This window comes from Sinohyriopsis cumingii, unplaced genomic scaffold (assembly GCF_028554795.1).
Source record: "Sinohyriopsis cumingii isolate HCF-2022 unplaced genomic scaffold, ASM2855479v2 utg004198l, whole genome shotgun sequence".
Taxonomy (NCBI): domain Eukaryota; kingdom Metazoa; phylum Mollusca; class Bivalvia; order Unionida; family Unionidae; genus Sinohyriopsis; species Sinohyriopsis cumingii.
The window spans coordinates 1-15498 of NW_028316694.1; the positions used below are offsets into that span (position 1 = coordinate 1).

Sequence of the window (15498 nt, forward strand, 5' to 3'; positions counted from 1 at the left end):
TGGCATCAATTAAAGTTTAACTTTTTAAGGATCGACATATTCATGCTGCCTGTACACACCAGAAACCAAAAGTGAAAAGATTCATCCAGAAAATCATCCCTGCAAAGGTAAGTAGAAAATACTATACAATTTTTTTTTCTTATTTTATCATTCTAAATACTGTTTTGTGGCTACTGTTTTCACATTTGACCAGTAAAGAAGAAATCTGATTTTGAGATTTTTTATATATATTTTTGAATCACTGTTCTTTAATAATAATGAATACTAAGCTATTAAAAAGTGCAGCATTGTTAACATTTAAGTGCTTTTCTATTTTCCTAAAACACTATTACTGTTGAAATATTTTTATTTTTTTAGGTATTCTGCTGTCCTGAGTGCCGTGTGAAATGCACTAAGGAAGACTTTCTTTTGAACCATTACTTGAGCAGACATGTTCCTCATAGAAAGAAAATGGAGGAGATCATGTGTATGTTTCTTGAAGTAGTTATTGCCAAATTATTATTAAATTTTCAAAAAATTAACCCAGTTAATTTGCTTATTCTTGGTGAAATAGATGCATTACAATTATATTGTGTTATATATTTGGTGCTTTTGACCTGTAAATTCTGTGATATGAAGTTGATTGTTTTTCATTTTCCAGCATAGATACACAAATATTGTTTTATTCCTTAATTATTACTTAGCTTTTTGTTTCCTCTTTGTAAGCCTTTTCTTTAATCAAATCTAAAACATTTATTCCTTTCCAGATAAGGATGCTTCATTCAAACCAAACCATATGAAGGTATGATATATATTAGTTTCTGCTTAAATACAATTCAGAACTTAATAATTTTAATTACGTTTACCAAAATTATATTTTGGCTTCTTGTGTTAAGGCAGCCATCACTTGTTTTGAATGAGGACAACTTATACTACTTCGTTTGTTTAGTTTGTTCCAGAAATACTTACATAACTAATTCATGGTGTACATTTTTTAATTAATGCATATGATTCATGATTGGGTATTTGCGCGCACACACACACACACATAGTTACTTCAACATGACACATAAAGTTGACTTAAATAAAATTATTTCTGAAACCTTAATACAGTCCATGTTATATTTTAATGTTCCTATAATAATATCTTGAAAAGATATCAATTTTCTTTTTGATGATAATAATTCATGCATAAATTAAAATTTATCTTCCAACAGAATCAGGGTACAATTTTCATCTTTGTTGATATCTGTGTATGTATAGCTATTTAATACTTCTAGTGTCCTATTTATAAAATGCTCAACAACCCTCAATCATTGGCTTTATAATGAATTTACCCTTTTACAGGATGAGATATATACTTGTAAAGCATCCAGTCACATAAGTTCCATAACTGATAGTGATTTTATTGCATTGGATGTTCCTGAAATGCAGTTATTTGGTAAATATACATTTCAGTATTACAGTTATGTATCTGGTCTGTTTACTATTTTCATCTCTCTCACTTTCTGTGTGTGTCTATATATATATATATATATATATATATATATATATATATATATATATATATATATATATAGTGCCATCCTAATGTGCCGTTTTATTAAGACTGAGGTATAGAATGTGTAAAGTGGAACTTTAATGTGACTTAATCGTTTTCCCTTTATTTAATTTGAACATTATTTTGTGTCTTTCACAATAAATGAGTCAACATTTATTTGTCAATAAGGCATGAATAATTTCCTTTCAGACACGATACTCAGCTTTGTGGATTTAATGCCATATATCATCCGTGATAGTCATTTTTTATCAGAATGAAAACCAGGATATTACGATATAATATTTACTCTGGCTCAAGACGCTGATGCCTTTAGTAATATCATTAAGCAAATTATCAGATCTTTCTTATGCTGTTTCTCGCCATTGTATAAGCACATACCTTGCATACTCATGCAAAATTCCTGTCAACAAAGTGATGTCATGCCACATTTAACATCACCTTGAATACAGTTGTTACATATTGTTGATGGATGTTTCGTTCATTTATTATTAAATTTATCATCTTTATCAATATATAGGCATGAAATGTGAACAAAGAGACCAAAGAGATCAAACAGTGCTGTCAAACTGTTTGTCATTTGTAAAGAAAATTGCTGCATTTTGTTGGAAGAACTTTGCAAAAATGAAACTGATCCTTTCTGGTGATGTTGAAGAAAATCCTGGACCTCCAGTGGTAATTATTTCTATATTGTCATCTATACCTTTGTGAGAAAGCTTGCCAGGAGCTTCTTATGGGTTGGTTGTTTTTCCTGGGGTTTTCCCTGGTTCTTCCTCAACCAATTAATACGGGCTGCCATGTATAGCCTATCGTGTGCTAAAAAATGGTGTTAAACCCCACAACAACAACAACAACATACCTTTTGGGTACACACATTTTATTTTTTTCTCCCTTCTGTTCACAATATATAATTTAAAAATTATCATACGAGGAATTGATATGTATATCACTAAAACAGAATATGTATCAATGAGAAATAAGTTCTAGGAAATTCCTGATCAGCAAATATAACTAGCAGTAGTGTGTACAGTCAGAATTGTGAAAGTTTCTATGCAGTGTGAGTAATCATAATAAACCAAATTTAACTCATTCGGCCCCAGAGGTTTTTGTCTTTTTGCCTGAAATGTGCGTAGGAAGGACATTTGGGGTACTATTTTTGAATACATCGTAATACAGCTGTTTTAAACAAATTATCCATGAGAATAATGACTAGTTGTATTAGAAACATCAATTTCTGCTTCAGGGCTTTGAAGTAGGGTACAGCCTCATCACGCCTACAGACAGGATCGGGGCTGAATTGGTTAACTGCCAGTGTTTCCTTAATATACAAGATTAGCATTTTAAACTTATTTGTTTTCCTGGTCATCTTTTTCTCTTTTTTATACTTTTAAAAGGTAGGAAAATACTTTCAAACAGGTTCAGTTTTGTTTAACACGTGAATTAGTTCTCATAGTTACAGTATTTTAGTTCCCCATATCATGCCCTTTTCTACTAATCTCTCTCTAGATCGAATGTTCCTGGGAATCTTGCACAGAAACATTCCAAACAGAGCAGCTTTTAGGACAGCATGTAATAGGTCATATTCATCCTGGCATGTTATGTCGATGGAAAGACTGTGCTTTTACCAGTTATGATGGAAATGAGTTGGAAACACATGTATTAAAACACATTTATTTGGTATGTAATCTTACAGTTTTTGCGTTTTTTGTCTACATTGTAGAGTGTGACTCAGTTATTGTCATATATTTCTTTTTTCATTCATTCATGAATAATGTAGTCCTTAAAACATAATAATAGTGCACTGAAACTTTTGAAAATGTCAATCACATGCTACAGTCATCACAAATTGGTTACATCACAGACAAAATTAAATAAGTTGGGCTATGAAAATTATTTGGCCTAGAAAAATCTGCTGTGGCCAGTAACACTAGTTTGGTCCTTATGAAGACCTTAATCATAATTATAGTAACTTTGTAATGACAATGTTAACTGCTTCATTATTACAATTGTACTTATTTGGCTTAAATATTCCATATACTGTGTAACATATTAAAATAATCTTCTTCATAGTAACATTAATGAAGAAATGTATTTTAGCAGTGGCAGGTGAAACTGGAAGAGGAACTTTCTTTCAAAACCAGCTACAGCATTAGTCATATATAAAAGACAATTATTTCTGATGACCTAACCATGTTTTTGGTTACTTGCTATGAATTTCTTTATCTTTAAGTTGTGAAAATCTGGCTGTTGGTGAATGAGAGCCCGGTTCTTTATTCACTGTCATGTTTTTAAGGCCATCTTGATTATCATATGAGTTAATTCTTGGACAACATTTGAATGTTCAGAATATATTTTGTTTTCAGCTTCTTTATGTACTGTTCTCTGGAATATACATGACATTTAAGGTTTTGTTGTAATGAAAAAAAATACTTATTTTAAACATTTAAAAAAAATATTTTATCACATTTGCAGGAACAGTTTTCTTTTCATTCCATTGCAGAATGGCAACAAGCTTTACCTCTTGGACAGTTATCAAAAAATAACTAGTGATCTGCATTTATGTCCAGTGCCATTGTTGAGATATTACAATGATTGTCATTAGAAATGCGCCTTGAAATTAAAAAATGCATGTTTTTGGTTCACTGATAGTTCTATTTATCACATAGCTTTCATTATCATATCAGTTATCCATATTGTATGGTATAGTTAAACTTATGATTTCTTAATTTTCTGTGATCTAGTTTTACCTTTATTATTTTGTAACATGAAATTTTGTGACAGTTTCTTAATATTCCAACTTTAATTATTTTTCAGTGGATATTTCATGATAAGTTTTATTTCATTTGTTGATTTGAAAGGAATTTTTTACCTAAACTAATTTGTTCAGTTCCTATATTTTTTTTTTCCTCTTACATATATAAAATATTGCTATATGCAGCATGAGCAGTTATATTGGAACTGATTAAGACAATATTCCACTCGAGGAATAGTTTAATTATAATGTAATACATTACTACTAATGCGTACCTTGATTATTTTTTATTTTTTTAGGTAATCAGCTCACCCTCTTTTCTCATTTAACTTTCAGTCTGTGTGTAATGTCTCTCATACATAACAATCTGCATAGTTTCCTAATAATTAAGCTCATTTGATAACATTTTGATGATAACAAAGATCTTTATAAAATAGTATTTATAGTGATATTCAAGATGTTTTATTTACAGTTAACTTTATTTTTCTGTCAACAGCAAAGCAAACTGCATCTCCTTTTACTGGATGAAGATTTCAGAATGCCACCAAAATACCCATACACTATTGAAGATCACAGCCAGTACTTATCTATGCTAAACAGTTCCAATGCTCGTGAATTTGAAAAGCAAACTGCAGAATATATTTGCAAGAGGCAGCTTCTAGGAGAAAAGTGGACAACAGATGACAGTATAGAAGTTAAAACTCCTGTGTCAAATTCTTTACAGCAGGAAGCCGCATTACATCCTACAGATATTAACAATAAAACTTTATCCAGGAAAAGAAAGTCAGATTTATCAGAAGTTAGCATTGCTAAAAATGTGTTTACAACCAATTTGGAAAAGTGCCATAAAGCCATTTACATAGAGCATGACATCATCAGTCAGTTGATAGAGTGCCATTTCATGGATTCGAAGAATAAGCAGCTTCAACAATTTGAGGATGCTGCTATAAATATAGCCACTTTTCCTAATTGTACTGAGGGAGTATTCGTATTTACTTTACTTAAAATTATAAATGACAGCAGTGAAGCACCATTTTATTATATGCGATATATTGAATCAGGATATTATTAAAATTTGATGGTGGAGAATTTTTCACATCTAATATGTGAGAAATTGACTATCTCAAAAGAATCACTTTTCTTGTGCAACATTGCCACTGATGAAGATAAAAAAAGATAACACAGAGGAAAATGAAAGGTTCACATAAAAGTCATAGCAGACCAGATAAAGTATGTAAATATAATTTAAGTAATTTGAAGGAAAGAAAACTGCAACTTGCAGAGCATGCTGAAAATTTCACCAACTTGGAATTATGTGCCTGTTTTGTTCTTACCACTCGCAAAGGATTCACTGTTAAAATCGGCAAAGATGTATCGGATGCCTATTACATGTCCTGTGACAATAAAATGCTGAAGACTCCTGCTATTCGTGATATCATATGTCATTATCCAGAGATCAGAATTTTGGATCGTTATGAGAAATCTTCAGTAGACTTTCTAAAAAGTTTTGCTTCTGTTGAGTCTCTATATGAACAAAGTATTATGCTAAATTTATTATCAAATGACCATGGAATTGACATAATAAAATTTCTGTATCGCTTTTCTATCTGTTATAGTGCTAAATCATTAAGGAACAAGGTGCTTTATCTTTACAAGAACAAACAATTTGGTGAATTATTCAAAGTCTACAGAGACCTTTGCCAGGAAAATGATCACAATAATAGTGCCAGTGAAAATATTGTGTATCATGCTGAACCTGCGCCAGTACGTAGGAAAATGTTCACACCACGTGGAAAGATTGTGACAGCAGAAATGGTATTGAAAACTGTTGACCTAAAGAATGAAAATGTAATGAAAGATATAAGTACCTATGATAATGTCAAGAAACAGCTACTTGAATATGGAGATTTAGTTATACAGGTTTTTGATGAGCACAAATTAATTGCTGTCATGAATGACTATGATGATGAAACGGGAGAATTCAAGAAGTCTGAGTATGTCGTGACGACAAGGAAGCAGTTTGAAAATGGAATGTTCTACACTTGTACATGTAAAATTTATCGCACACTTTTAGAATGTTTCAGTGATATAGAAGAAGAACAGTATGATGCCTTGGATATAAATGGTATAAAGTGCATGCATTGTCGAGTATTAAAAGAAGATATTTTTCCAAATATTGAAAGCGATGAAAATGCAGCAATTACAAACATACAAGCAGTGATACAGAGAAGTCTATCATTCAAAGATATGAAGGTAGTTGAGTTGTCATCTTGCCGACCAAATACAAAGAAATTTTCAGTCTTGCATGATGGTGAAATTTCATTTGTACATTTAACGTTCAGTGACCGTGTTCAGCGTTTTATACTTTCATGTACAAATGGTTTCTGCAGAAGTAGAAAGGGATTCAAAAGAAATGTAGATTTGCTCACTAAAGGAGGAGACCTATGTTGCCATTTGCTGGAACTAAAAAATGCGCCTCATTACTGGATGGAGTTTTCCAATTGTTTATTTAATGATACTGCAGATGATTTGCAAACTGAAGCCTTTACTGAAAGTATGGATGTTGAAATGAATATTGAAGACCAGTTTTCAACAGGAAATGACTCAAACTTTAATGTCAGTGATGGACTTTGGTCCTTTCCTTGTGTAAGGACACATTCAGCACGAAAACAGCAAGATTCAAAATTGGCCAAGAACATAAGGGAAAGATACATTTGGATCACTTCAGACTTTAGCAATATCGAAAATGGTTGTGTAAAAGGACCTGACCTTGTGAATGAGATACCAGAGTTTCCATGTCAGTGCGGTGCTGGGTGGACTGATTTAGATCATTTAAATGGTAAAACTGTTTTTGATCGTACATTGACCATTTACACAAAAATTGCACCAGTGCATTGTACAGTTTTAACACGAATATGTGTTAAAACTGAAGCACCATGTAAAATAAAATGGGATGAAGGGCAATCTCTGTGCATTCATGTTGCTACAAGGGACACTGCTGCAGGTGATGAGATTGGTTGGGCACTTGTAAACCAGGTTTTGTGTTCTAAATTGACGTTTTCATCATTTTGTGACCTTAGAACTAAAGATTACCGTGAATCAAATCCAGATTTCCGCACATTCATGGATCATGTAGTATTCAGGAAATGGTGGTTCAGCTGGGCTTCAAATATGAAGATAGATTTCAGAAAACCCTGTCCAGTTTGTGGGTTTGCCCCAAATCAGCTTGCATGTGATGGAACGAAAGTTGGAGTTGGGTTTCGCAATGCTAACTTTGAGGAAATAAGCAAGCCAGATGACCCTGATACCATCTTACCAACACTGCACAGAAGAATGACAAGATGTTTCCTTCCTGACAGGACAGGCATTGATAAAGATAGCTTAAAACAAGCCAGAGAACATTTGCATTACATAAGCAGTGTAATTTTAAAAGAAATACCACAGCAGGAGATTCTGCCATATGAAGAACAATTTAACAGAAATAATTTACTTTTGTCTTTGTTATGTGATTCAGTTAAGCCGGTTTTCAGACGATTTCTTGCACACATGTCAGAGGATGAAAATATTTTACCAGATGAAAATGTTGCATTTGCTAATGTTGTTAAAATGTTGTCTACAACAGCTCCTATCATTAGCTTGATCCCTCATGCGTATTTAGATTGTATTGTAGAACTTTTGGATCATATGACAGGAGAAAAGGTTAATAATGGTGGAGATCTTTTCTTCAATAGAAAAATGCAGGAAATGCGTGAATATTCACCTGAAATAAGAGATTTGATTGCAACATCAATGCTTGGCAACATTAATGAGAATGGTGAAGATTGTATACGCCAAGATGTAGTTGACTTCATTCGCTATTTAATAACACAAGTTAGTGAAATAAATGTAACTCCAGCTGAACCTACATTGCCACAGTTTGGTACTTATAATCCTCCAAAGTTCAATAGAGCATACTATTTTTCTGAGTCGGGAAAGAAATTGCGTTCAGTCAGAAAATTTTCTATTGACTGTGAAAGGAAAACAACATTGGCTTATGATGATCCACCTTTAGATCATGATCGCTGTGAAAAATATTTCTCTAAAACTCATATTTCCGCACCTGGTACTTCATCTTTATTTCTTTGGTTCTGTCCTAATCATGGACATTGTTATGGATTTCATATGACAAATGCCGAAGGACGTAAAGACCCATCAGCATCAATTTATTCCCACTTGGAAACTCCACCAAAGAATATATTTTATGACTTTGCATGTAATCTCCATGAGTATTGTTTAAACCGAGAAAGTGGCTTTTTTAGAGATGTTAGATTCTTCCATGACATTTTCCATGGGTTTGCTCACAAATGTTCCTGTGCATATCGATCATCAAGACTGATTGGATTTGACTCTATAAATTCTTCAATATGTGAACAATTTAACAGTTTCATTCAGTGTATTAAATCATCAGCTCGTCAAATGACCCAAGAACATTTTTGCTTCTACTTACAATTTTTCATACATGAATGGAATGTAAGAAAAAGTGAAAGGTATCAAAAACAAATGACAGTTGCTTTAGCTGGAGTTTAGATGTATGTTATAGATCATTGGAACACTTTCATATTCTTAAATTTCTTTGTTGCATTTTACATTGTTTTGTTTGATACAATTTCTGGGTATATTATTGCAGTTGAGGGAGTAATTTTTACTCGAAAATTTAGATGTGAAACATATTTACAATATATAAAATGATCATAAACAGAGACAAATTTCATAAAGGAATGTAAAGATACTTTTTTCTATTAAAAAAATGACATTTGATATTATTGTTACACATGATAAGATGTCAGATTAAGTTGAAGGTTGAAAAAGCATCTGAAGATTCCAAATAGGTACTTTTGTTTATATTTCTAAGTTTTTAAAAGACTTATTTTCGTAACTACATTGAAATAAACTTATTACAGTTTCTACTGTACGTTATTAAGCAGTATTAAAGTAAACACATTCCAGATTTTCCAAGCTCAATTTTTTTCAGATTATTAAATATAAGGGTTTATTGTACATGAAAACAAGAATCACAACTTTTTGCTTTATTAAAAATCGTTGCCATCTTTTCCAGTAGCAGCATACCTTTATTCTTTCAATAGTTCACTGACATACTAACCATCATTGGTACTCTGCCATAAGAAATGTTTAAGTTTCCATTGGCTCATATGTAGTTTGTCTTGTGCTTTCTTCTCTATATCCTGAGATATGTAAAGTTTCCCATTTTTCAATCAGTATCCAAAGATATGCTTCCCATGTGAGCCTGAAGTTAATTTGCGTTAAACAAATCTCATATACATGTTCTAGCCTCACAAAATATGGCTTCATTTTTTTCCTATGCCGCCATTCCAACTTTTCAACATCCTTTACCTGATCACAATTTCCAAAGCCTAGATCTTTTTAATATCTCCAGTCTTTGCCCACTGTTTCAGCTTCTTAGGGTTTTCACATTTGTTCTTTTGAAGATTTGTCCTTCATGCCTGCTTTTTTTCATCTATTTTTATTTTGTTTATAATCATTTTTTATTATACTCATCCATAATACTATAAATACAAGCTTTAGTACTATTCACTATTGCTGCTATATCTTTAATCAAATGTACTTGACAAATGTATCCATATTTTAACACCCACTTAGACATTTTTATTTGCTCCATTAAACAAAAAATTCTACATTTATCAATCAACATTAGCGATTCACTTCATCATTACCCGACCACTATCACTAATTTCTTTTGGTCTGTTACACTTTAAACATTTGGATTGTAACTGACAAACTCTGATAAAATTATTTTACAATCCTTATGTTTCTCCAGTCATACTTTAAAGAATTATTGTTCATTTTACTACTGTATTAAAAATTATACACTTATATTTTGTGGTTAATTTAAAAAATGTTAACTGGCACAAATGTTGTTTGTATCAGTCAACAGAAAAATTAATGGAGAGCCGGAGATCGTTTTAGTTCTTTATTTCATAAATTTTGCTAGCTTTTCTTATTCAGATGCTACTAACATTTTAGTTTTTTTCACTGCTCAGCTCTTAAACTGCAGGTAAATGGCACAGTATTTGCCTTTTTTCCGTCCTTTCATAATGATGTAAATTCATTAATTTTTTCATTGCCCTCATACTTTTATATACATATATTACATTTGCAAGTTAACTCCTGCTGGATAGAATGACATGTTAATAACATGTTAGTGGTTTGCACTGCTCAGCTCCTTAAACTGAAGGTAGAAGACACGACACATTATTAGCTTTATTTCTAATGTTTTCATAATGTTATATAGTTAGCAATTCTTCCATTAACCCCATACCTTTTTTATAAATTACATTACATTTAATACAGGGGCCCCGAGTGGTCTAATTACAAGCAGTTTATTGTCTCCAGGTATTGTCCTGAAGGTCAACGGTCAAAAAGAAATGTATATTTATCAACATAACACTTACCAGAGAGCCATAACTATCGTCCAATCTTTGATGTACTTTTTTTTTTGTTTTTTTTTTTTGTGTACTCTAATGCTAATGCTAGAGTGCCTGCAAGTTAACTCCTGCCGGACAGAACAACATGTTAATAACATGTTAGTGGTTTTCGCTGCTCAGCTCCTTAAACTGCGGGTAGACGGCACAGTATTAGCTTTACTTCTCATGTTTTCATAATGGTATATAGTTAGCAATTCTTCCATTAACCCAATAATTTTTTTAATAAATTACGTTACATTTAATGCATTGGTCTTAATTTTGCTTCATTATGATATTATGTCAACTTGTGAAATTGACAAGAGCAGTTTAAATTTGACTGACATCATGATGAGTAAGTATAGGATTTCCTCATTCTTTAAATATGAAACCAATAATGATAAAATGACCTTTTCTATGAATTTGATACGAACTTATATGTAAATAATGTTTTAAATATTTTCCTCCTGCTGTTTTATTTTATTTTACTTTCTTTTTGTACACTAATATTAGGATTACTGTCAGATCTTTGTTTGGGGGCCCCAAGTGGTCTGAAGCGCCATCAGTGTTACGGATCACTGTCATCTCACCTCTGTCTGCGTGGGCTCGAGTTGCTGGTTCGGCCTATGTTGGCATGTGAGAAAGCTTGCTAGTAGCTTCTCGTGGGTCGGTGGTTCTTTCTGGGGTTTCCCCGGGTTCTTCCTCCACCATTAATACTGGCCGCCATGTATAGCCTATCTTGTGCTGAAAAATGGCGTTAAACCCTCCAACAACACCAACAACACCAAGATCTTTGTTTTATTTACAATAAATCTTCACTTATTTTGAGAGTCATGGTCTAAACTGCGAATATTCTTCGTTCCTTCAATGTTAAACAAATTTGTATGTTATGTTAATATTCAAGAGTAGAATAATGGTCTAAGTTTTGACTTTTTCGGTGCAACAGATGCACAATTCAAATATTCATTATTTTAACAAAATGTATTATCTGTAATAGTGCTAATATCTTCCTTATGTTTATAGTAGCCAATGTTTTCAATCGCGTTTATAATACATTATCCCTATTTAAGAGTAGAACATTATTTCCACTTCTTACTGATAATAGCTTCACATTTGTTTGCCCATTTGATAATTTAATTTTGTTTAAATTTATTTTCTTAGTATTATTCACCTTATGCAGGTAGTAATGGGTCAGGAATCCATTACACCGACTGCCTCATTGTTCTTTATAATTGCACATTACTGCAAGTGTAATAATGGTTAACACTAGTACATAGTATTAGATTGTAATTGTAAGTTGATTGCACAATTGATTATTGTTTGGGGAGATAGACAGAGATAGATAAATAATTTATTGTAATATTTTTTTTAATAATTTTTTTTTTTTGCACTCCAATGCTAATGCTAGAGTGCCTGCAAGTTAACTCCTGCCGGACAGAACAACATGTTAATAACATGTTAGTGGTTTTCACTGCTCAGCTCCTTAAACTGCGGGTAGACGGCACAGTATTAGATTTACTTCTCATATTTTCATAACGGTATATAGTTAGCAATTCTTCCATTAACCCAATACTTTTTTTAATAAATTACGTTACATGTAATACATAGGTCTTAATTTTGCTTCATTATGATATTATGTCAACTTGTGAAATTGACAAGAGCAGTTTAAATTTGACTGACATCATGATGAGTAAGTATAGGATTTCCTCATTCTTTAAATATGAAACCAATAATGATAAAATGACCTTTTCTATGAATTTGATACGAACTTATATGTAAATAATGTTTTAAATATTTTCCTCCTGCTGTTTTAATTTATTTTACTTTCTTTTTATACACTAATATTAAGATTACTGTCAGATCTTTGTCTTACTTAAATAAATCTTTACATATTTTGATAGTCATGATCTATACTGCGAATATTCTTCATTCCTTCAATATTAAACAAGTTTTTATGTTAATATTCAAGAGTAGAATAATGGTCTAAGTTTTGACTTTTGAATATTATTATTAATATGGTTTGGATGTATGTAATAGTTACAACACATTATTTTTTCAAATACAGTTTTATGAACAAGATTAATAATATTTATTTTGAAGAAATATCAACTTAAAAATTGCAAGCAGTTTATTGTCTCCAAGTATTGTCTTGAAGGTTAACGGTCACAAAGAAATGTATATTTATCCACATAACAGTCACCAGAGTCATAAATCTTGTCCGATCTTTAATGTACTACTTTTTTAAATTTATTTTTTTTTTTTTATTTCTTTTTTTTTGTTTCACTCTAGTGCTAATGCTAGAGTGCCTGCAAGTTAACTCCTGCCGGACAGAACGACATGTTAATAACATGTTAGTGGTTTTCACTGCTCAGCTCCTTAGACTGCGGGTAGACGGCACATTATTAGCTTTACTTTCCATCTTTTCCTAATGGTATATTGTAAGTAATTCTTTCGTTAACCTAACACTTTTATATATTTCATTCCATTCAATACATGGGTCTTAATTTTTCTTCATTATGATGTGATATCTACTGCTGAAATTGACTGGCGCTATTACCCCTTAGGATAATGACCAACTGATGTTTATGTTTTATATCATCAGTTGTCATATATTTTATTGGGTTTTAGTGAAATGCATCAGACATCTTCATTTATTTTAACTTTTTAAATAATGTTATTTCAAGATTTTCATATAAAATCTTATATTGCTGTATCTGTTGTTATTAAATTTTGTTTTCTTCTTCAAAATACTTTTGTATTATTATTGTGGCTGTCAATAAATAAAATAAAGTTTCCAAAATAACATTTCAATTTTTTTTATCTCTCTTACTCGCTCTCTCGATCGCTGTCATTTGCTCTCTCTCTCTCTCTCTCTCTCTCTCCTAACTACCGGTATATTCTGAGAGACTGTGTGCTGTGTCCTGTTCATTCTAAGCCAACTTGGATATGCGAGAAAGCTTGCCGGTAGGTTCTCGTGGGTCGGTGGTTCTTTACGGTGATATCCCGGCTTTTTCCTCCACCATTAAGGGGGCCCCGAGTGACCGAGTGGTCTAAAGCGCTCTTCGTTACGGATCACTGCCATCTCACCTCTGTCTGCGGCGGTTCGAGTCTAAGATTCAGCCAATGTGGGCATGTGAGAAAGCTTGCCAGTAGCTTCTCGTGGGTCGGTGGTTCTTTCCGGGGCTTTCCGGGTTCTTCCTCCACCATTAATACTGGCCGCCATGTATAGCCTATCGTGTGCTGAAAAATGGCGTTAAACCCCACAACAACAACAACATCCTCCACCATTAATACTGGCCGCCATGTATAGCCTATATTGTGCTGAAAAATGGCGTTAAATCCTATAACAATGAAAACAACAACAACAACAACTCTCTCTCTCTCTCTCTCTCTCTCCTTCCTAACTATATTCTGAGAGACTGCGTGCTGTGTCCTGTTCATTCTAAGCCAACGTTGATATGCGAGAAAGCTTGCCGGTAGGTTCTCGTGGGTCGGTGGTTAACCCCCAATTCCCTACATGCGTACGTGCTAAATGGACGGCCCCTAAGTAGTTATTGACATTGGTTCAATTAAATAAACGTTCTAAGATAATAAATTCAATGAATATCGATTCAATGCATATCAGCAGTAACTGCAAGAGCAAACGAGGGGCCTGATTTGGATCCTTTTGGCCAGGTCCCTTAGACTTATGTGCGGTGACCACCATCGTGAGCATGGCATTTGGAAATAAACTTTTAAAAAATTATTATATAAAACTTAAGTTACAATTTTCTTCCATCACTTACGGGCGAACCCTCTCTCTCTCTCTCTATATATATATATGTGTGTGTGTGTGTGTGTGTTAATTCACAGATAACAGTAACCCTAACCATAAAGTAAACAACTGCATTTTACTCCTAAACCGTTTGATTTATTGTCATTAACAAAGCTATAGGGCTTTAAGATACAAATACTTTAGTGAAAACAGCAGCCAAATCGCATGTCCTTTCAGACCAACATTGCCGTTGGGTGGAAAACTATAGTGATAAATATGGGGATTTTTGTTGGCCGGGAAAATGCCAACAAAACCCTAATAGGACAGGTAGGGAAAGCGAATATGAACATAAGCTCTCCGAGATAGACATAACCAGAACATGCATTCCTAAACATGGCTTTGAAGTTCAAGCCAACAACTAAACTTCTACATAGAAAATTTCAGTAACAGGTAAAGAATTTACTAGAAAATTCACGGTAATGAAGTTTTTAAATGGTAAACAAAACATAACGAAAACATAATTTGTAATGATAAAGTTCTTGGTACCCGCAACATTCAGCCTCCTGCGATTCATTGTGATGGAAATAACAGAACGAACTTGTATGCAGGCATCACAGTATATACCCGAAAAATCGCAAAGAGATAAATGTGATTGTGCAAAGATTAATAAATTATAAATTTATTGCAAATAAAATTTCCGGCTACTTAAGCCCACCGATAATGTTAGACATAGGCACATTTACACCTTGTTAAAAATTCAGAAATTTCAATCTTGGTCAGTCACTTCTAAAATTCCCACATGAAGGCCCATCGTTCATTTATAGTGAGCGAATTGTATAACATTGCGCAATAAATATACTCCTTTTTGGCGTGTGTGAACTGGATTTTTAACGTAGCTTTAACAATGTTTAAGCATTGGGGTATCATACCGGAGACATGTAGCATGATGTCCCACCCAGTCACATTATCCTGACAC

General features: G+C 32.8%; 2 protein-coding genes across 2 annotated transcripts; both read left to right on the forward strand.

Annotated features, from left to right (window-relative positions):
- Window positions 1-30: 30 nt before the first annotated feature.
- Window positions 31-5756, forward strand: LOC149769240 (uncharacterized). The gene is made up of 7 exons (XM_089949943.1): window positions 31-107; window positions 358-466; window positions 747-781; window positions 1327-1420; window positions 2058-2212; window positions 3044-3214; window positions 4786-5756. Exons 2-7 carry the CDS (start codon window positions 451-453, stop codon window positions 5359-5361), a joined length of 1047 nt encoding a protein of 348 aa, XP_089806069.1. The 5' UTR covers window positions 31-107; window positions 358-450; the 3' UTR covers window positions 5362-5756.
- On the forward strand, window positions 5481-13329 carry LOC149769241 (uncharacterized). The gene has a single exon (XM_089949942.1). The coding sequence runs from the start codon at window positions 5481-5483 to the stop codon at window positions 8853-8855; it is 3375 nt and encodes a 1124-aa protein (XP_089806068.1). The 3' UTR covers window positions 8856-13329.
- The last annotated feature ends 2169 nt before the right edge of the window (window positions 13330-15498 follow it).